This window comes from Artibeus jamaicensis, unplaced genomic scaffold (assembly GCF_021234435.1).
Source record: "Artibeus jamaicensis isolate MK-2021 breed Jamaican fruit bat unplaced genomic scaffold, CSHL_Jam_final scaffold_1283, whole genome shotgun sequence".
Taxonomy (NCBI): Eukaryota; Metazoa; Chordata; class Mammalia; order Chiroptera; family Phyllostomidae; genus Artibeus; species Artibeus jamaicensis.
In genome coordinates, this window is record NW_026522028.1 from 12463726 (window position 1) to 12486853 (window position 23128).

The 23128-nt window shown below is 37.3% G+C and overlaps 1 protein-coding gene across 1 annotated transcript; it reads right to left on the minus strand.

Annotated features, from left to right (window-relative positions):
- Positions 1–13501: 13501 nt before the first annotated feature.
- Positions 13502–22613, minus strand: DDX53 (DEAD-box helicase 53). Its single transcript, XM_053655773.1, is given in 6 exon segments — positions 13502–13780; positions 13782–13830; positions 13832–14065; positions 14067–14187; positions 14190–14844; positions 22560–22613. Coding segments are annotated over 6 exon segments (1392 nt in total).
- Positions 22614–23128: the final 515 nt, after the last annotated feature.

Sequence of the window (23128 nt, forward strand, 5' to 3'; positions counted from 1 at the left end):
GGAACACTTTTGAGAGTTAGATTGCATTGGGAAAATTCCTGATGAGGTGGGCAGCATATCTTGAGAGGGAGAGTTACACATGACCTCTCCATGTCAGCGAGCAATACTGCTCAACAAAGGTCATGGGGGAATTACCGCTTTTACCCAAGGCATTTGACACTTTGAAATCCACAGGTAGTGACTGTCCTAAAAAGGCCTTGATTTCTTTGACCTGAAGAAAAATGCATAAATGGCCTGTGCAAATGAGAGGTAAACAAGTTCCGCACTCTTTTTTTGCTTTTGTCACTACTTTTTCCCCATTTAAAAAATTTTACTTTTCAATCACAGTTAACATCCAAGATTATATTAGTTTCAGGAATATGACATAATGATCAGACATACATACCTTACGACGCGATTCCCTCTATAAGACTAGTACCCACTTGGAACCATACCTAGTTACTGCAGTGTTACTAACTACATTCCCTATGGTGCACTTTACATTTCCGTGACTATTTTTACAAGTGGCAATTTGTAATTCTTAATCTCTTTCACTTTTTTCCAGGTTCTGGGTTAAACATGACTTGTCTAATAATAGTAAATAGAAATAGTGCTATTGCTGCATTTCAGATTTCAGTTCAGAGTATCTTATTTTTATGAGTCCTGGGAAACACTCAGAATGGCTTTATAAAATGTCAGTAGAACAAAGACAGCCTCTTCTGGTCTCCCTATTTCTCTTCCTGTACTCCTACAGGCTTTTCTTCCTCCTGTAGTTGGATGGATTCTTTTAAAACATAACTTATAACATGTCATTTCTCAGCTCAAAACCCTCCAGGTACATTCCATCAAAGTTAGAAAATAATTCAGAATTTTTACTGTGGCCTCCAAGGTCATTATCAGACCCCTGGTTACCTCTTCTATCATTCTTTCTTTTGCTATTTCTTTCCTTTTCACTGTCCTTGTTCTCTTTGATTGACAACTATGCTAATGCCCTAAGGTCTTTGCACATACTTCCTTTGCATGGCTCCTTTCCTCAATTCTTTTGTATTTCTGCTCCAGTTGCCTCCAAGATAGGAATTTTTGGACACCCAGTCTGAAATTGCACCCCAATTTCTAATCTCCTTAAGCTTTGTTAGTTTTATTCATCCTGACATTGTAATAAATATTACTTCTTGTGATTATCGTCTCTCTCACTCTGGACAAGCCTTGGTCTATTTTACATCCAATTCTAATTCTATGCCTGGCACATAGAAAGGGTTTAATATTTATTTAGTGAGTTATATAATCCATTCAACTCATCATTCTGTTTAATTATCTGCGTGATTTTTGTCTTTGACACATCATAGCTCAATGAAGATATTTGCATAGTAGTGGGCTCTTACTTTCCCTTCTGTTTGCTACAGGAAGAAAACTACTCTTTATTTTTTGAATATTGCCCTGTACATTTATCACCTCACTTTTTGTATTTACAACAATTTTGTGAAGAAGGCATTATTGCCCTCTTTATGTGCAAAACACAAACCAAGTAGAAAAAGATAGAAGGCCCTGTAGAAAATGGAGTAAAAACTATGAACAGGCAATTTAGAAAAGAAGGGTTCTGAATGGCTGATAAACACAACGTTTTACTTGACTTGTAATCAGGAAACTGCAAATTAAAATAAGATACCATTTCACATTCATCAGACCAATGGAAAAATGTCTAGTAGTATCAACTGTGAGGAAATAAGCAGGCACATATTAAACTACTAGTGGGGAGTGTAAAATGGTTTAACCACTTTAAAGAGCTATTTGATAATATCTAGTGAAGGTGAAGTTGTGCATACTTTTTGGCCACAGATTGCTCTTCTAGGTATTTGTCCAGGGGTGATATTTAAAATATTAAATAACTGCTATCAGAGGTACCAATCAACCACAATAAACATATACCACACATAACTAGCCTGATGATATTGGTGTATTCCTTTGAGTATCAATCAGTCTCGTATATCTTTAGTAAAACTACTACACACACGCTCAGGTGTGTATAAGGCTATTCTTTACAGCATTGTTTGTAATAGAAAAAACCCTGAAGATAACCTATGTGCCTATCTATAGAGTAATGAATAAATTGTCACATGGTTGTAGAATAGCATGGTATTCACCAATTTAAATGAATGATGACCTGCTCAAATTTGTTATATTTCACTATACAATGAGAAAATCAAAAGAATTGATATGGCATGACACCATCTATGTTAAATTTAAACCAAGAAAAATCGTATTACTTACTGTTTATGGGCACATGTACAAAGAATAAATATCTGAAATTAAAGATATACACCAGCTTCAGGGAAATAGTTATCCCCAAAGCGAAAGTGAGGGAAATATAATCAAGACAGGAGCATTTTCACACTCTCTATAATCTTTAGTTTCTCAACAAAATAAGTGGGAAATATTAACATCATCTAGATTTAGGTGTAGATGTCTATTTTTTAATTTTATGTACATTGAATTGTTTTTAAAAAATAGAATATGAGTAACATGGTGGAACTTTTTCTGAACCTATATCTGTTTGCTTTCTTTTTTTAAATATATTTTATTAATTATGCCATTACAGTTGTTCTATTCCCCTCTTCATTCCTCTCTACCCTGCACAGCCCCTTTCCCACCATTCCCCCCTTTAGTTTATGACCATGTGTCTCAAGTTCTTTAGATTCTATATTTCCCATACTATTCTTGCCCTCCCCCTATCTATTTTCTACCTACCATCTATGCTACTTATTTTCTGTACCTTCTCCCCCCTTCTCCTTCTCCCACTCCCCTGTTGCTAACCCTCCATGTGATCTTCATTTCTATGGTTCTGCTCCTGATCTAGCTGTCCTCTTAGTTTGCTTTTGTTTTAGGTGTGGCTGTTAATAACTGTGAGTTTGCTGTCCTTTCACTGTTCATCTTTTTTATCTTCTTTTTCTTAGGTAAGTCCCTTTAACATTTCATATAATAAGGGCTTGGTGATGATGAACTTCTTGAATTTGACCTTATCTGAAAAGCACTTTATCTGTCCTTCCATTCTAAATGAAAGCTTTGCTGGATAGAGCAATCTTGGATGTAGGTCTTTGGTTTTCAAGACTTGGAATACCTCTTTCCAGCCCCTTCTTGCCTGTAAGGTCTCTTTAGAGAAATCCGCTTACAGTCTGATGGGAACTCCTTTGTAGGTGACTGTCCCCTTCTCTCTTGCTGCTTCTAGGATTCTCTCCTTCATTTTAATCTTGGCTAATGTAATGATGATGTGCCTTGGTGTGTTCCTTCTTGGGTCAAAGCCAGAGCACTTTTCATTGGCTGAGCTCCAGATGAGAGACCCTGGCCCTCCATCCCAGGCGCAGCTTTCTCTCACCAATACTGTCAGGAACAGGGTTAGATATCAGTATCGAAGTGGTTATTTATTTAGTGAGCACATCTTTGCAGGTCCCTGATCTATCTTAGGCCACATGATCTAATATCCAGGGAGCACAGGTAGTTAAATGGTATTACTGTCAGAATAATGAATGCTTTCTTTACAGCCTCCAGAGTCAGAAGAAGGCACAGTTGCTAGACTGGGATGTTTATACTTGCCATAGACTTTGTATTTCCGAAGTTTGGCCGTTGCTCTAATCATGGGGCTTTGTGCACACATGCTCGCTCACTGTGGTACTGCTGATGAAGGCAATAAGATGGAGATCTTCCAGCCATCCTGTGAAGTCCAGCTAGTTGCTGTGTCCTTTTATAAGAGCACAGGCCTTTTGTTTGGGTCTTGTATGTTTCCACCAGACCATGTCTGAGGGCTCAGGAGGCACCATGTTTGCCCTGAAAAGCTGCAGAGTTAGTTTTCTGAATAAACAACAGGCCTTGAGTGCAGTGATACAGGTCATTTGACCTGGCAATCTAACCATGTAAACCGAGTGTTGTGGGCCATTTCTTCTTTTCTCTACACAAAACTATGATTCATTTAGGAGCCTCTTGGATTTACATTTGAGATTGACAGGATGTGTATAAATCCTTCAAAGAGGGAAAAATGGGGAGATGTTGTTCAAAAGGTAAAAAGTTTCCATCATAAGATGAATAGGTTCTAAGGAGCTAATGTACAGCATGGTGATTATAGTAAATAACAATGCATTATATACTTCAAAGTTACTAAGAGAGTAGATCTTAAATGTTCCCACCAGAAAAAAAAGAAAGAATTGCGTGACATAATAGCAGCATTAACTATCTATCGTGGTAATCATTTAGTGATTGATATACAGGTATGAAATGAACATGTACTCCTTAAACTTATACAGTGTTGTATGTCAATTATATCTCACTAAAGTTGGGGGAAAAGCCCTTCAAGTTCTAGTCCTACCATAATACCTGGTATGATTTTATCTCTCAGAAAACATGTAGGAGCCTTGGCTGGTGTGGTTCAGTTGCTTGGAGCATCATCCAGTAAATCCAAAGGTCGCTGGTTCGATTCTTGGTCAGGGCAAAATCCTGGGTTGCAGGTTTGGTCCCTGGTTGGCACATGTGCGAGGAAAGGGCAACCAATTGGTTTCTCTTTCACATCAGTGTGTTTCTCTACCTCTTTTTCTCCCTCCCTTACCTCTCTCTAAAGGTAAATAAAGAAAATCTTTAAAAATTAAAAAAAACATATACAAGCTATTAATATGATAGCAAAGAAAATATTTGGGAAGAAAAATTTCATGAAACTTTTCCTCTGATCCATCCAATTTTGCCATTAAAATATCCCTCAGTCGTTTCGTCCACGTTAAACCACAGAGATGATTTTCCTTCTTTTCAAGGTTCTTCTACCTCAAGTGCTACTTTGTTAAATCTTGAGATTTATGTTTTTTGGCACATCCATTATTGTAGTCTAAGATATTTTTTTAAGCAGCCAATGTGATTAATATTTATTTAGTTTGCTACATGGACTGCTTAAATCTCAGCATAGCATCCTGATATATTGAGATAAGATATCAATTATAAATGAATGTGACATGACAATGAATTAGATCTGTGGTAAATGAGAAAAAAATTATTGTATTTGAGAGCATTACCCTACATCAATTTCTTTGTGGTTTAGGGTGATATGAAAAGTAAATCCAAGAAACAGCCTTGTCTTATCCAAATCAGAAGAGTAAAGCTCAACATATATTTTTAGTGCCAATATATGAATTTCTAAATATGATAATGTGACAACAAGTACGTTTCATATAAAATGTTTTTGGGCCACAGAAATTTCAGTGAATTTTATTTTTATATTTTTCATTTTTACTTTCTTTTTAATTTTTCATTCACAGCTTACATTCAATACTATTTTGTTTCAGTTTCTGCTGTACAGCATAGTAGTCACACAATTGTATACTTTACAAAGTGTCCCCCTGATATTTCCAGTATCCACCTGGCAGCACACATAATTATTAAAATATTACTGACTATATTCCCCATGCTGTACTTTATATCCTCATGACTATCTTGTAACTAGCAATTTGTACTTCTTAATTACTTCACATTTTTCATCCAGCCCCATACCCTTCTCCCATCTGGCAACCGTCAAGTCTGTTCTCTGTATCATGAGTCTTTCAGTTTTGTTTGTTCATTTATATTGTTCTTTAAATTCCACATATGAGTGAAATAATATGGTGTTTGTCTTTTTTTTTTTACTTCTTTCTCTTAGCATAGTACCCTCTGGTCCATCCATGCTGTCGCAAGTGGTAAAATTTCATTCTTTTTCTTTGGTCAAGTAATATTTCATTGCATATATGTACTGCTACATTTTTAAGTCCACTAATCTGTTGATGGGCACTTGGGTTGCTTCCATTTCTTGCTATTGTAAATAATGCAGCAATGAACATAAAGGTGTATATATTTCTTCAGATTAGTTTTCGTGTTTCTTTGGATATATTCTCAGAAGTGGAATCTCTGGGTCAAAATGCAGTTCCATTTTTAGTTCTGAGGACCTTCCATGCTGTTTCCCACAGTGACTGCACCAATCTGCATTCCCACTAACAGTGTATGAGGGTTCCCTTTTTCCCATGTCCTTGCCAATACTTATGTTTGTTGATTTATTGATATCTATTCTGACAGTTATGAGGTAATATCTCATTGTGATTTTAATTTTCATTTATCTGATTATTAGTGACATTGAACATCTTTTCATATGTCTGTTGGCCATGTATGTTCTCTTTGGAGAACTGTCTGTTCAGATCCTTTGCCCATTTTTAAATTCAATTTTATTTTGGTGTTGAGTTTTATAAGTTATTTATAAATTTTGGATTTATAACCCCTTATTAGATGCGTCGTCAACAGTAACAGTGTGTTCAGCCAGTTGTGCATATTCTGCATGGTGTTGTGAGCTCCGAATGTCAGAGTGAGCTCTGGAGGAGGTAGTGGTCAGGCAGGCCGGGTGTTCTAACCAAACTCAACGTGTGTGTGTGTGTGTGTGTGTGTGTGCGCGTACTGTAGAAGGGGGAACAGGAAGACTTTTTCCCAGAAGCAGAAAAAGATTATTCCCTTTAGTTAAACATCACTTCACAGTCCCTTATCCACGTGAGAGTAAAATTAAAATGGAATGTCCTATGGTGCTTCATGGGCAGGCACCATTAAAGAGTGAGAGTTGTACAACAGGCCTCCAGACAGAACCAAACCATTAATACCTGGAAGAGATGTGACAAGACTACACTTATTGGTTCCAAAGAAAACTAAAACATTTACTTAAAATAGCATATGGGTCTTCACAGCGCCCAAGCCTAAAACCAATTAGTTCAGGCTTCAAAGGAATTTTGTTGAATATGAGAAATGGGTTCCAATTGAAATTTTAATTAGAACCCCCAAGACATCAGTGTACTTATTGCTGAAATTTCACCACAAATTGCAAGCTTTAAATGATTGGATGAGCTTTCTTTAAGCTGGTAAATATCATTGCAGAGATTTTACCCTGTCGGAAGGTCTAGAAGAAAACGGAAGTTTGCAGTAGGAGAAGGGACATGAAGAGTAACATTTATGTGGTGGGGAAGTAATACAAGGCTTTCACTATTGTTTGTGTGCTAGGTTAGGAGGAGACATCAACAGTTACTGGAGTCTAGTGGCACTGAACAGCTTCAGCAGTATTTGAGGAGGGAAATGGAGGAGTTAGCATAAGGAGAGAGGGCCAGTCCTTCCAGTTCTCCAATTAATTATAGATTTTTATTCAATCGATACACCAAGAAATCCCGAATTACCTTTTGTTTTTTTTTACTAAGGGAAGGGCATTTGGGTTATAGGAAGGAAGGTGAGGGAGAGTAATGTTTTGTTGACTTTGTCAATATTCTTTTAGAAAGTATTCTCTGCTTTTTAAATTTTTAATTGGATTTTCAAGCTCAAGTGGAAAAACAGAGATGGCCCATCAAGTCCTCTCTCCTTATTCATTCCCCTTTTGGGTGAAAAGATTTTTTAAAATCTTCTTGCGTTCAAGAGAAGATTCCCATTGCTTTTGGCTATGTATCTCCATTAGGTAGAATCATTCACCCTGAGCCCGCTATGGTGTTGATTGTAAGAAATTCTGTGGTCGGCTACATTTCAAATCTGTCAGAGCCGGCGATGTACTCTGGGTGCAGCCAAGTGTGAATGCTGTTAAAGCTATTGGTTCAGATGACCTTGATATTGGGTGTCTTCAAGTTTTCTACTCTGCTGGTTTCTCCTTCTGCTTCTTCCTGTAATTGCTGCTGAGTATTCAAAAGCTGGGCTTGTTCTATATGCTTCCAATTTGTTATAAAATTACAGCAATTCCCTATACAATTCCCTGTATTTTTAGTGTCCCCATTTAAAAAAAAAACATCTAGGGGAAGAACTTAATTTGCATGTTACAGTCAACTCTCATCCTAGAGTACACCTCATTGGAGCCTCTTCTCAATAATGAATAATTTACTGCCTCATTTTTAATCCAATTAAAAACTGGGCAAAGAACCTGAATAGACTCTTCTCCAAAGAGGACATACAGATGGCAGATAGATGTATAAAAAGACAAGGAACGTCACTAATCATCAGAGAAATGCAAATTAAAACCACAAGGAGATATCACCTCTCACCTGTCAGAATGACTGTCATCAATAAAGCAGCAAACAATAAGTGCTGGTGAGGATGTGGAAAAAAGGAAACCCTTTGCCCTGTTGGTGGGAATGCAGACTGGTTCGGCCACTGTGGGAAGCAGTGTGGAGTTTCCTCAAAAAATTAAAAGTGGAACTGCTTTTTGACCCAGTGATCTCACTTCCGGTTATATAACCTAAGAATCCCAAAACATTAATTAAAAAGAATAGTCGTATATGTACCCCTATGTGCATTGCTGCATTATTTACAATATTCAAGATTTGGAAGCTGCTCAAGTGCCCATCAGTAGATGCATAGACAAAGACAACAGTATGGTAATTACCAGAGGGAAAGGGGCATGTAGGTGGGGGAGGCAGAAGGGGATAAAGTGGGGATAAATGGTGATAGACACTTCAGTTGGGCATGGTGAGCACACAATGCATTATACCAATGATGTATTATAGAATTGCATACCTACATAATTTTATTCATGTCACCCCAATAAATTCAATAAAAATAAATATACCTTTAATCACATAATGTAGAAAACGGTGGCTATCATCAATGTGTGTCTATGTGTGTCCGTCTCACTTGTTTTCTGTATGGATTTATGAACCAATGTAATTTTTTAGAAACAAAAAAGATAATTTCATAAATGAATTTCTCTCATACATTTAAATATTCTTTAAGAACATGATTTCTGCTATTCCAAAATGGCAATAGATACACTGCAGTTTATTTAACTAATACCCTATTATTGAACATTGAGGGTTTTTTCCCCTATAATATTATTTTTAGTAACCATGTGATAAATAGCCTTGTGTGTGTGTGTGTGTGTGTGTGTGTGTGTGTGTATGGCTATTTATCCTATATATATATATCATATATAAATGTATATACACACACTCCAAGATAGTCATATACACATACCAAGATATACATATATCTTGCTTATGGTAAATGTCTGGAAGTGATATTACTGGATCCAAGTCTATGAAATGTATAGAGATGTTATATGCAACTTCAACTTTTCCTTCCAAGGAATATAATTTACCAAATTATAATTTATCAGTATTTTTTCCCTGTATCCTTACTAGTTTTAGCTATTTGCAGTTTTTCTGGAATCACAGCCAAATTCACTATTAAAAAAAGTTAGGTCATTGGGTGAATTTTCATTCCCTTGATTATGAAGAAGTTAAGCACTTTTCACATATTTATTGTTAACTTATTTGTCCATTTGGTGAATTACTTTTCACATTTCTGCCCATATATCTATTTTGGAATTAATTTTTATTTTTTCTTTGTAGAAATACATGCATGTTAAGTAAATAACTAGGATTTTGTTATATATTTTGGATTACTTTTATGGTGTTTCCTTTGTCTTTTATGATATTTCCAGTATTTCATTTTTACATTGTTAAACTTATTACTACTTACCTTTAAATTTTCTATGGGTGCTTGTATGTTTACATTTTCTCTCACTTTAATATCAGAAATTATTTTCCTATATGAACTTCAAGTGTTTTACATTTTTTTAAAAAGCAAGAATCTAGTGGGGATTTTAAATAGGAGTTTTATGGTTAATCACTTGCCCTGGTATGCGTTAATGTATGTATTATATATATTTTTTAATTGTAAACTTGTTTTGGAATAGTCTTTCCTTTCTTCATTGAATTTAAAAATTCTATTTTATTGTATACAGGTTTTTATGCAGATTTAGCTCTAGACAGTTCTCTTACAATTCGTCAATCATGCAGGATTATAGGATTTTAATTGTTACATTTTTATAATGAATTTAAATATTTGATAATGCAATTGATTTGAAGTTTTCAAAATTGTCTCTGTAGGAATGCAAACTAGTACAGTACAGAAGTCAACATTATTGGTAGATAACCGGACCTATAGGAATTTTGAAATGGAGGAGACCAGATAGGATCTTAGGGAAGATGTGGCACTTTGGCTGGACCCAGAATGATGGATCTGATTTGACTAGGGAGAGAGGAAGGATAAAGAGCATTCCAACTGGGGGAAAGAATGTGAGTAACAGCTTCCAGAACTGTGACGAAGGATTATATAATGGGTGACGGAAGAGGTAGGGCAGAAGGGATCTAACATTTGTTGGGTATCTACTGGATGTGAATCACCATGCTAAGCATTTTAGAGCAATGACTCTCTGATGTCAGCCGAATCCTCATACTTCATCTCCCTTGTCAAAGAATGCTTGGTGCCCTGTAGTCACACTGTTCCGATTTGGATGCATAACTCAGTATTTCTTCGAGTTCCTAAAAAGCATTTCACTCACAAAAACTTTGTTGAGTAATGTAAACCACAGTTTCTTGACCTCAATACCATAGACATTTTAGGCTGAAAAATCCATTCTTGTAGGGTGCTGCCCTGTGCATTGTAAGATGTTCATCCCTAACCTCAATTCACTACTGGATACTAGTAGCAATCCTACTGCTTCAGTAGGACAATCAAAAATGTCCACAAACATTGCCAGATGTATCCTAGAATGTAAAATTACCTTTCAAACTCATTGATATAGTATATAACAAAGACTGGCAAGTTGGTGGAGGGTTTTACATAGAACAGTGCAGAAGAAATAAACATCCTCCTTTTGTTTTCCTCGCTGAACTTCCTTCTTGGTTTCTCTGCAATTGAATTTGGGTCGCAGAGGGCTTTGTGCTTAATCCTTTGCAAGGTTTCTCAACTATAGCAGTACTGACCTCCATGTAATTATTTGTTTCGAGGTTTTGTCCTGTGCTGTTTAGTAGCACTAACTACTGGACTCTTCCCAGGATATACCAACACCCTTTCCCTGAGTTGTGACAACAAAATCTGTGTCCAGACACTGGTCAAATTGGTCCTGGTGGAGAACCACTGATAATAGATGAAATCAAATAGGAAGGTGGTCAGATTTTACTCTGTATCACCCATGAGATATAATTTAAAAATCCTCTATTCTGTCCTCTGAAGTCCTTTCTTGGTTACTGTGTATCTAGTTTTGTTCTGCCTTTGCTCTCTCATGGATTCTCCATCTCAGCACTGTTGATGTTTTGGGCCAAATAATTCTTTGTTGTTTGGGGCTGTCTGTTTAGCAGCATCCTTGGTCTCTACTTCCTTAGTGCCAGTAGCACCTTGCCACCGCATCTCTACCCCCTGTAGCTGAACAAACCATCACTGTCTCCACTCGTTGTTAAACAACTGGAAGGGGGCAAAAATAGCCCTAGTTGAGAACCACTGTTCTACCTTTACTTATATATCCCCTTACAGTATAAGTCTTTTCTGCCTTTTCTTTGAGAAAAAAATGTATGCTTCTCTCCCTTTCTTACTCATAGACAAGACATTGAGTGATAATTTTTGTTGTTTGTTGAACATGGTTGAGGAACCTCACGGTCTGTCTCAAGTGGCTTCATTGTTACATTTTTTTTTCTCTCTAACAAATACTCCTTGTCTTAAGGAGGAGTTCTGGCGAACAACATATATTCCAACTTGCTAAACATCTATCATTTCTCCTCTGGGTGAACAGAAACAGGCCACTTGAGCTGCTGCCACAGGTTAGGCCACAGACTGCTTTGCATTAGAGTAAATTTGCACATACCTCTCTGTTTCACTAACTCTGAACATGTGGGCAACCTTAAGACAAACATATTGTCTTGGACCTTAGGTAAGTTAGTTCTGCTGACCTTGTTTCATCCTCTGCAAAAAGGGGATAAGATTATCTTTTCAGTGAGTTTTTAAATAGATTATAGATTATAAACAAAAACACTAAAAAATGTTAGCTATTGTTATTAATTTTATCAAGAGATATTGAGGCCTATATTAAAGAACCTTTGAAACCAGACTTTAAACCTCAAACACTTCCAGTGTTTGCCTGTGTAGTTCACTTAATTTCGGACTTCCTTTTGTGGTCACAGCTGAGGCATGCTGGGAAAAAAGATCGTTGCATTAATTTTTTTTCATTTCACCAGAAGTATTGAGGCTGAGTTAATTTTAATGTTCTTAAAAAACACCGAATTTTAAAATTTAGCATTATTGTGAGGGTTTCTTTTTGCAATGTAAGGAGGTGCATATTGCATGTAAGAAGGCATAAGAGATAGAATTATAAATTTGGAGATTTGCTAAAATGGGTTCCTATGGCAAAAGTGTCATTTGATTGTGTTTTCTGTTTTACCCAGTATATAAGACATATTTTTCTTTCCTTTTATTCACCTGAAGTATATATCTGGTTTTGACCTTTTCAAGATAAACTGCAAAATAAAATCTGATGAAAAGAAAATAGACAACCTGTGAGTCACATCATAAAAATCAATAGAAAAGCAAAATGCACTATTCTGGTTATTAAAAAGTGTTTTCATTGTTCAGTTTTTTACACAAGGACTTGCTTTTTCCCTAGATTAGAAAATAAAGTATTTATATAAGGCTGGGATACATGATTTTGGTTGTAATATCATAGAATTTAGAGGGGAAGGAGAACCCCAAATTGCTTAATATTACCATCCAAATTTATTAATGAAGAAAGTGAGACCTCTGAAGGCAAGTGAGCACCCCCAAATTTTTAACCAATCGTTAGTAACAGACTTTGTATGAGCATCTGATACCCACTGAGTTAGACACCCTGCTCTGTTAGTCACATCTATCAAAAACTGATAGAATTCTGGAATCTTCTAGATTTCACTGTTATTTTCTTTGAATTAAAATAGACAGGCAATTATCATGGAGATATTTGTAGGGATGGCTGTGGCACTGACCACTGGCTGCAAGTGGAATATTTGAACTGTGACAAGCTTGATGAAAACTCTTTCAATTTAGTACAAGCATTTTAAAGCAAGGAAAGCACCATTGTTATCTACCACTAAGTCTGTAGAGAAGACACAGATGTGCATGGCAGCGTATAATAGAATCTAAACTTTAACCAATGCATAACATCTATTTTCCCCCCTACATAATCTCTCTCTCTCACATTTTCAAAACAGTGTTGACTATATCGAGGAGAGTGCATGGTATTCATTCATTCATTCATTCATTTATTTATTTATTTATTAGATTTTATTTATTTTTAGAGAGAGGGGAAGGGCGAGAGAAAGAGAAGGAGAGAAACATCAATGTGTGGTTGCCTCTCATGCTCCCTGTACTGGGGACCTGGCCTGAACCCAGGCATATGCCCCGACTGGGAACCAAACCAGCAACCCTTTGGTTTGTAGTCCAGCACTCAATCCACTGAGCTATACCATCCAGGGAGAGTGCACAGTATTTAAAGCTTAATGGTATTATTTAAGAATTGGTTGTATTCAAACCGCCAGTATGTTTCCAATACTTCCGTATGTGTCTTGGATACTGGATATCTTTAATATATCTTGAATCGTCCAATTGTCTAGTACAAGTGTTTTCAATGTACATCTCAATTAGACTCCTTGGGTTTTCTTTGAGATATATTTGATTTTTCTCCTGTGTCCTTTATTTGTTCACTTTATTGTTCAGCCATGGTTACAAGAGCTTCAGGAATACTTTGATTTGCTGTTTCCAAAATTTTAATTAATTCAGGGGCAATCTTCCAGTCGTTTCTAGTCACAGTAGTAATGGATATGCCAGTCTTCCCTGCTCTTCCAGTATGCCTTCCTCTATGTACATATTCTTTAATATTCTATGGGAAATTGTAATTACATACATTTGTGACATTAACATCCGGACCTCAGGATGCTAAATCAGTAGCAATCAGTACTGTCACACTTCGACTTTTACAGTTATCTGGTGACATGCTCTCGGCCACTCTGTTCTCTGTTTCCAAGCAGTGATTGTAGATAGGCCTTGGATGCTTATATTGCTAGATAAGTCATCAGCAACAAGTTTTCTGCTAATAAACACGCTGACTTTGTCTCCAGACGATAGGTGGTATGGGAATTCTTGGACAAGAGATCGTTTTTCTTCTTCTGTAGTAACAATTGTATTTTGCTTCACTGTATTTACAGCAACTAAATCCAGAGAACCAACAGGAACAATCATAGGCTTTTTCAAATAAGATTGTGCATGTCTGCTGCACATCTAATAAACTCTTCATTATCTGCTGTTCAAATCCCAGATCTAGCATTTTATCAGCTTCATCTAAGACCAAGTAAGTGATGCTTTTTAGGTTGACAAAGTTATTCATTTCAGTTACCCCGGAGTTGCAATAATGATGTCTATGCCTTGGGTGATGTTTTTTACTTGTTCTTTTCGATCTGTACCACCATATGTACAAATTCTTTTAAGACTTTTATATGAATACTTAGAACATTCACTTTGCACTGGAAGAGGCAATTTTCTTTTTGGTGTAAGGACTAACAGGCCAGGACCATTCCTTTGTCTTTTAGGTGTTGGTTGGGAACTGATGTGAATAAACCTAGGCAATAAATAAGACAGTGTTTTGCCTGTTCTGGTTGGGGCAACTACTATAAGATCTATCCCTTGTAGAACAATTGGTCATGCCTATGATTGAATTGGTGTTGGCTTTTGAAATCCTGATTTTTAAATATTTTTCATCAAGTCAGGATAATTCTGGAAAGCATCTTCGAATTTACAAACTGGGTTTGGGATAGCATGTTCTTCGCCAACTTTCAAGTCATAACACATTACATTGAAATTTTCCTTTCTCCAGATGTCCACCTCCACTTGATACAGTGAACTTGTTGCTTCAGATTCTATGTAAAAGTTTATCTTTAATTGGTGGCGAATCTGCCTATTGTCTTTTGTTCTCAGCCTGCAACTTCTGCCTCCATTTGATCCCAGTCTGTCAGTGGCCAGACTTCTCAAACGATGATGTCTCTGATTAAGTCTCTTCCAACAGAGGGTCAGGATGCAGCATTATCAACACTGTATTCTGAACTGTAATTTGTTTCTTGTTTTTTGGTTTTAACAACAGTTTGTATGGCTGCTTTGGCCTTGGCTTTTATCTCCTTGCTGTCCAAAATTTTTTCCTCTGGGTTGGGATCACCCCTTATGATCTGCATTTTGGTGTTTGTCACACTCTGGATATCCTTTATTTTTGATCCACCATGACCAGTCACTGCACAATCACTCTGTTTTTTAATGTAAAGTCAAAAGCAGGTTCTCAGGGCCAGTAGCCCTAGGCTCCAGGTGGCTAGAGGAGCTGCCCCAGTCCCTGCCTCTGCTGCCTCTCCCTCCCTTACCATCTTTGCAGGCCTTGCCTGCCCAGAGATCCTTTAGAGTCTGCTCCACCCTCTTCTGCCCTGGGCCCTCAGCCATTGGCATGGTTGAGTTTGTATAGACCTTTTGCCTACAGCCTACCTTGGGTTGAGAGATGTGGCCTGAGGTTTCTTTCTCTTTAGGCTCTTGAACAACAACCCAAACTGTGCTTTAGGTAAGTAGCTATACCATTTACTATGATGTCAGAGAGGGGCTTTGATGACCTGACCAATCACAGGTCTGGGACCAGGGCAAGGTAAGCAGATACCTCTGAAGGAATTTGAAGTGAAACTCACTCTCAGGTACTCTGCCTATAGAACTTCATAGGACATTGAGAGTAAGTGTTTCCTTAACATGGGTGTCATAGGCGCCTCAGTAACTCACCTCATGCTAGTTCTGCCTCAGTTTGGGAGTAAACTCTAAGGAGGGCTTGAACTTATACATAGAGTTTTTTTTAATAAGCTAATTATTTACATAGGAGGACAAAATAGTGGATTTTAAAAATCAGCTTATTTATTTCAGCAAGTTTATTATTGTGTAACAATACCTGGTCTACATAAATTCAATTTCCTGTCCTCTACTGTAACCTAAATTATATCATCAGAAGTCTGTTAGGTACACACTTGGGGCTGGCACTTTGGCACTGATTCTTTGGCTAAACTCCAGCATTTTTTCAGACAGTTTCTAGATATTGTTTCAGGGAAGCTGTTTAAAAGAGAAGCCCAGTGAGTCTAAAGTACCCAAGGAAGTGTTTTCAATAGTTTGCTAATTTTCTCAGTACCTCTTAATTTTTTCCCTTCCTTGTAGTTTTATAGATTCACAGATCTTAGGACTGGAAGGATACATACAAGTCATGTATGTACAAGTCAAGATGTTTTCTACATTAGGTGCAATGTAGAAGACATCTCGTCAGCAGCCTGAGCTAGTGGATATCCAGCTTCTATTTAAACAATCCAAGAGGCTAGGAGTTCACTTTGCTTCAAGGACATCTGTTCCTTTATGAGGCACTTTAATGGTTACAAAGATGCTGTTGAACTAAAGCATGCCTCCTTAGGTCCTCCTTCTGACTTCTAAAGTTGCACTTTTATGTAATATGTTTGATTCTCTTTGTATCCTTATATATGTTAGGGCCAGTGTCACATCCCCTTTGTGTTCATCAGGGTTAAATTCCTACTTTTAACAAACATTTCTTGATATGATATGGTTTTCTGAGATGAACTGCATCCTGTCCCTTCTCCTTTAGAAATGACTCATTGAGCATCTTTTGTGATACGGCACATAGAATTAAACAAAAGAAATCTTCAGAGATGGGCTTAACTTGACTATAAAGGTCCTCTTTACTAAGCATAACAGATCTACTAACTTTACCTCTGGACATAACACACAGCTCCTCAGAGGAACATGATAGGCACTTGAGTCTATTCTTCCTCATCCTATATGTACATGGTTGATTTTTTATTTTTACTTTGTATAAATAAAAGTAGGCTATGTATTTATCATTTTATATTCATCCTGTTAAGTTTGGTCAACTGAGGTTGCCTATTTTTTAAAAGATTTTATTTATTTTTAGAGATAAGGGGAGGGAGAGAGAAAGAGAGGGACAGAAGTATCAATGTGTGGTTGCATCTCATGTGACCCCCACTGGGGACCTGGCCTGCAACCCAGGCATGTGCCCTGACTGGGAATGGAACCGGTGACCCTTTGGTTCACAGGTTGGCACTTTGTCCACCGAGCCACACAGCCAGGCCTTGAAGTAGCCTATTAATATAACTTAAATGCTGATTTTCTCATTCATCAGAGTATCTTCCAGTTTTAAGTCTCTTGCCAGTTGCATGTTCAGGGCATCTTTCTTCAGCAAAAGTTGCTGATTAAAATTTAAACAAGATATTGGGTAGAAGTCTGTGAAACACTGGGAAAAACCTCTGTATCAGCATTTTTCTGGAAAACTGCTTTTTAAACTTTTTTAAAAGTACATTTTATTGATTATGCTATTACAGTTGTCCCAATTTTTTCTCCCCTTTCTCCCCCCTCCACTGTGTGCCTCCCCATCCTCCAGCACTCCCCCATTAGTTCATGTTCATGGGTCTTACATATAAGTTCTTTGGCTTCTCTGTTTCCTATACTATTCTTAACCTGCTCCCCCTGTCTATTTTATGCCTACCAGTTATGCTTGCTATTCCCTGTACCTTTCCCCTCCATTTTTCCTCCCCCCACCCCAGTAGCCCTTGTTGTGATTTCCATTTCTGTGGTTCTGTTCTTGTTCTAATTGTTTGCTTAGTTTTTGTTTCTTAAGTTCAGTTGTTGAATACCTGTGAGTTTGTTGTCATTTTACTGTTCATAGTTTTGATCTTCTTTTTCTTAGATAGATCCCTTTAGTGTTTCATATAATAAGGGCTTGGTGATGGTGAACTCCTTTAACTTGACCTTGTCTGGGAAGCACTTTATCTGCCCTTCCATTGGATAGAGTCATCTTGGATGTAGGTCCTTGCCTTTCATGACTTGGAATACTTCTTTCCAGCCCCTTCTTGCCTGTAAGGTTTCTTTTGAGAAATCAGCTGATAGCTTTATGGGAACTCCTTTGGAAAACTAGTTTTTGAAGAAAGAAAGGTTGCTGACCAAAGATGTTGGGAAATATGATATCCTACATTTCTTTTGTTACAGTCACAATGCATATTTGGTATCTCAAAAAAACTCTGATAGTTACAGGAATTGAGAAACTCAGTTGGGCATTATTAAACCCAAAGTTTCCCAAGAAATTTGCCAATAGGATCTCTTTAATATTTTAATGAAACTTAAAAAAAAAAGATTGTATTTATTTATCTTTAGAGGGGAAGGGAAGGAGAGAGGGAGAGAAACATCAATGTATGGTTGCCTCTCATGCGTCCCCTGGTGGGAACTGGCCTGCAGCCCAAGCATGTGCCCTGACTGGGAATCAAACCAGTGACCCTTTGGTTCATAGGCCCACGCTCAATCCACTGAGCTATACCAGCCAGGGTTCCCAATGCTGCTATTCAACCAGTTTGTTTTCTTCAATCTTATGGTATATTTGTCAGATAAAAAAATCAACATTGGTGCATCAATATTAAGTAATGTCTAGACTTTATACCACCAGTTTTACATTAATGTATTTTTGTGTTCCAGGATCCATTGTTTGACATTGCATTTAGTTGTCATGTATGAATTGTAACAGTTTCTCAATCTTTCTTTCCTTTTCAAAACCTTGCCAGTTTTGAGGAGTAATTGTCAGGTATCTTGTATATAATGTCCCTTAAATTACGTATGCCTGATGTAGTTTCTCATGATTAAACTTGGGTTGTGGATTTTTGCAGCAGGTTTCAAGCTTCTGATGTCTTGGCTCTGCTATCTGTAGAGTGACACACTGGTATGTATGTCATACGCACAGGCACAAACACATCATTATACTACTTGGTTCATAGTTGAGTCTGTAAGTCCCAATTACACATGTTACAGAAATAATAGGTATATGGAGACAGTTACGGAAGTTGCCAAATGCATGTCTAAGAATTTCCCTGATAGTTTCTTCTGGTCTGCATCAAAATGAAAAAAGAAAAAAAGAAGAAGGATAAGAATAATAAAAGAATTTTCAAAAAATGAGTGTAAATTTATTCAATTTGAGCTTTTCAATTCTAACACCATGCTCTTCTATTTCGTAAAATAGTCTTTTAAAAATGAAATGAAGATTAGGAATGATTTTCAAAGATCTTTATTATGGCAAAAGAAATAAAACTAATGCCAGTAACCAGATTTGGTTTTGATATATTACTGGTATGTGAACCCAAAGGAATTAAAAGCCCTCATGTAGCACAGTAGAAATTACACACAATTCGGAATGCTTTTAGGTGTTAATCAGGATGGCAGGCAAGAAGGGCCAGAGGGAGGTCTGGGAGGCTGGAGAGTTGAGGCACAGACCTGTAAGGGTTGTAAGTCTGATCTGTCACTAGGAGGTGTGAAGTTAGAGGCAGAAGGATGTTACTATTTGCAGGAAAGAATCCAGAGTGGCCTTGGGAAGGAGATGAGGGCAGTCTGGAGGACGGGGGCAAAAGATCCAGATTATGGAGAAAGGGGAAATGCAGAAAAATAGTTTGGCTCAGGGGAAACAAAAAAGGAACCATCAGGAACCTTAAAGACAATGGAAGAAGTTTCAAATTTATATACCAAGGAAAGGGACTGGACCTTGAGTAAAGCAGTCAGCGGACACTGTCAGTATTCATTAGGGAAGCGGGTCCATAAGAAGAAAGCAGGATGCAGGGAAGTAGAGAATGGGGGCTGGGTGTGTCATATTTTAAGTCCATTAGACTGAGAGACTTCAACACTGTGGCAGGGGTAACTCAGAGAAAGGAACAGCTAGGAAGAGAAGGGACCCAAGTAGCAATGAACATGTGTTTTAGTCCAACCGCATGACTTACATTTAAGATGCAATTATCAAATTATTTCATTTAATCATCACACAGCTCCATGTAAGTATTTTTTTCCTTCTTCATGTGAAAACACTGAAACTGATAGATGTTGCATAATATATCTAAGTTCATGCAAAAGTATAGGAAATAATTTAGCTAAATTTAAACACAAGTCTAATCCGCCCCAAGGCCTTTCCCCCTCCACTACACCACTGTTTCCCTCCGCTCTTTGTGGGGGAAACCATGCTGGGTTTGGTGCCTGATTCTGGAGATGGTATGAATGAAAGGAGAGTTTAATCAGAGCTCTCTCAAGTTTACATGTTTGGAGACTCATTGAGGCAAAGAATCTTGGAGCCATTTGACAAGAAAGTTGGAGGAGAGGTGATTTGTAAGGCAAGAAGAGTTTGGTTTCACACAGACCCGGTTTGCGGTGTCCTGGGGACATACAAGTAGAAATGTTAAGTAGGACTGGAGATTTGGGACTGTGTAGTTCAGATGAGCACACAGGAGCAAGATATGGGCGTAATCAGCATAGGAGCTGTAGTTGAAACTGAGAATGGATATTCTTTCCACGAAATAGAGTAACGAAAGAGAACTTTAAGAACAGCTTAAGGAACCAGGGAATTCATGTTATTAGATAAGAAGAAGGTGTTAGGAGGCCAAGTGAAGAAACAAGAAATATTTAATAGAACCAAAAGAGAGCATTATACTACGAAATGAGGGAAGAGAACACATTGAGAATGTCTGGTGAATGGACTACTGAATGTGGGGAAAGGAAATCATCATTGACTTTCAGGAAGGCCCTTTTTGTTGAGTAGTGAGGGAACATGTTATTGCAATTGAAGCGATCGGGATGAGAGACTACTGGACCACTGGGGGACTTTGTATGCCAGGAAGAGAACTTTACATCTAGTACTGAAAGCTGAAAGGCACCCTCTTACTTTTTAAACAAGGCTTCTAGGAAATCAGGATTTCCTGGCAACATTACTAGGATTATTCTGTGAAGGAGCCAATAGATCTCAAGACTAATTATCATGAATATTGGAAGGAAATGAGCTTTAACAGTCTTTCAAAATGTGTGGGAGGGAAAAAAACCAAAATATGTGGGAGGATAGGATGAGGGAGAGAATCACAAGGAAACAAGAACCATTCATTAGTAGTTTCAGAAAAAGAAAGTCTTTCTAGGAGGGAGAGGGGAGTACTGGGAGTTCTTTCAGGAAGATTAGAGTGCTATTTTTAGCTACCCATTAAACCTTTTCTATCAAATTTAGTTTATTCTCCACTGACTTGGGGGATGCATTTTTTAGGCATATAAAAAAGTGAGGCTATTGAGGTAATTAATTCTCCTTTCAGCACAAACTGTAATATATATATATATATATATATATATATATATATATATATATATATATATATATAGCAGGTGAGCTGATTAGCACCTGCAATAAGCAACCTTTGGGGAAGTTCTTGCTTACCAACTATTTCCTATGGAAATTTTAACCTTCTGACATTCGTTTAAAAAAAATAATGACCTTCAATTATCTCTTGGCTCTATTTTGAGTTATCTGAAGGGCTTTTCAAGACTATTTCATTTCTGATAGCTATGATGTAGGTAAGTGGAAAGAACAACAGTATTATCTGCATCATTTGCATTCTACACAGAAGCCAAACAATAATCCTTAGACACAGGGGATTTTAGAGGTGGAAAGGATTGACTTTGGAGAGTGTCTCTTCTTCACCCTCTCATTTGTAAGTGAGAACGCTAAGGTGTACAGAAGCTCTATCCAATGGGAATATGAGGGGTTACAGATGCAGGTTGAAATTTTCTAGTGGCCGTATTTTTTTTAAATGCAGAAAGGAGAGACTTGTGATGCTGGACCAGGTGGTGGAAGTACATTTCCCCCTATTCATCCTGCTTATTTATTTTACATATAAAATAAAGAAGCAGGCTCTAAAATCTGGAGAGAAGAAGGCGAACCAGCGAAGCACTTTGGAACTTGAGGAAATGACAAAATGGTGAGTTCTTTGGGTTTCTTTTTGTGTCCCTTATATTTTCATGAATTGGGTGCTGGAGAAGCTTGCAGCTCAGAAGCACCCACAGGCACGGTCAAAAATAAAGCCCCAAGAAAAGCCTGGTCTTTTAAACCAAAAGACCAGAAGTGGCATAATATTTTTGAAATGCTGAATGAAAATTGCGATAAACCCAGAATCCCATATTCTGAGAAAATACCTTCAGAAATGAAATGAAGGTCAAAATATTATTGAATGAAAAATGAAGATAATTTATTAGTAGCAGAACTAACCTAAAACAATGGCTATAGCACATTTTCTAAGTAGAAAGGGAGTGATATAAGAAGGAACTTTGCAATATCAGAAAGGTTAAGCAAAATATGGGTAAATACAACAAAGTATTTTTCTCTTCTTGACTTTTCTAAATTATGTTTGACCATTGAAGCAAAATTATAACAATGTCTACTATGGTTTTAGTATGAGTAGAGATAATAGTTAAAACAACTATAATTGGAGAGGGGAAAGGGGCATATAAAAGGTAAAGTTTCTATACTTCATCAAACTGTAACATACGAGGTGGACCCAAAGAAGTGGAATTTATCTTCTGGAGGGTGGTCCTGTTGTAATACAGACTTCTCCTTCTAGATAAGTGTTCTAGGAGCCCATCTGTACCAGCTGGTGTTGTTGTGAGAGGCTGTGTTTGGCTTCAGTGAAAATTTTTTTGAAGACTCTTTAACGTTGTTTCCCATTTCATGATGGGTGATTTACAGGTGAACCTATTCACACTATGTGGTGTGTTCAGCAGTATTTTTCTTGTTGTTTTTGTTTTATCACTTCCGTGATTTTATTTTTTTAATTATTTTTTTGTTGTTCAATTACAGTTGTCTGCATTCCCCCCCCCACTCCAGCAAAACCTACCTCCCTGTTCAGCAGTTTTTGACCAAAAATGGGTTGATGCCCCCCATACCCCATCCTCCCTATTTACCTGATCTGGTTCCATGGATGAAAAAGTCCTAAAAGGAAAGCATTTTGCCAGTGTAGAAGTGGGGAAACAAAAAATGGCAGAAGCACTAAAAGGTATCAAAATGGATGCATTCAAAAACTCTTGAGTGGTGGAAAACATGTCTTGATAGGGATATTGCATCAAATGGAGAGTGCTTTGAAGGCAAATGAAGTTTAAACGTAAGAATAAAGACACTCTTTTATCAATTCCATTTTGGGGGTCCTCCACCCCCATCACAATACCAGTAGACTGTGATACATCATCGATGTATAATAGTATACCCAGAGGAACCACCAAAAAGCCATAAAATAATGCACTCAAAAGCACTAAAGGTAAATTAAGATGGAATTCTAGAAAGATTTCAACTAATCTACAGGAAAAGCACACATGAAAAGATGCTCAAAAGTCTTGGGCTTAAGGGTAATGGAAATCAAGTCCACAGTGAGATAGTACTTCGCATCAGCTAGGATGGCCATAAGGAAAA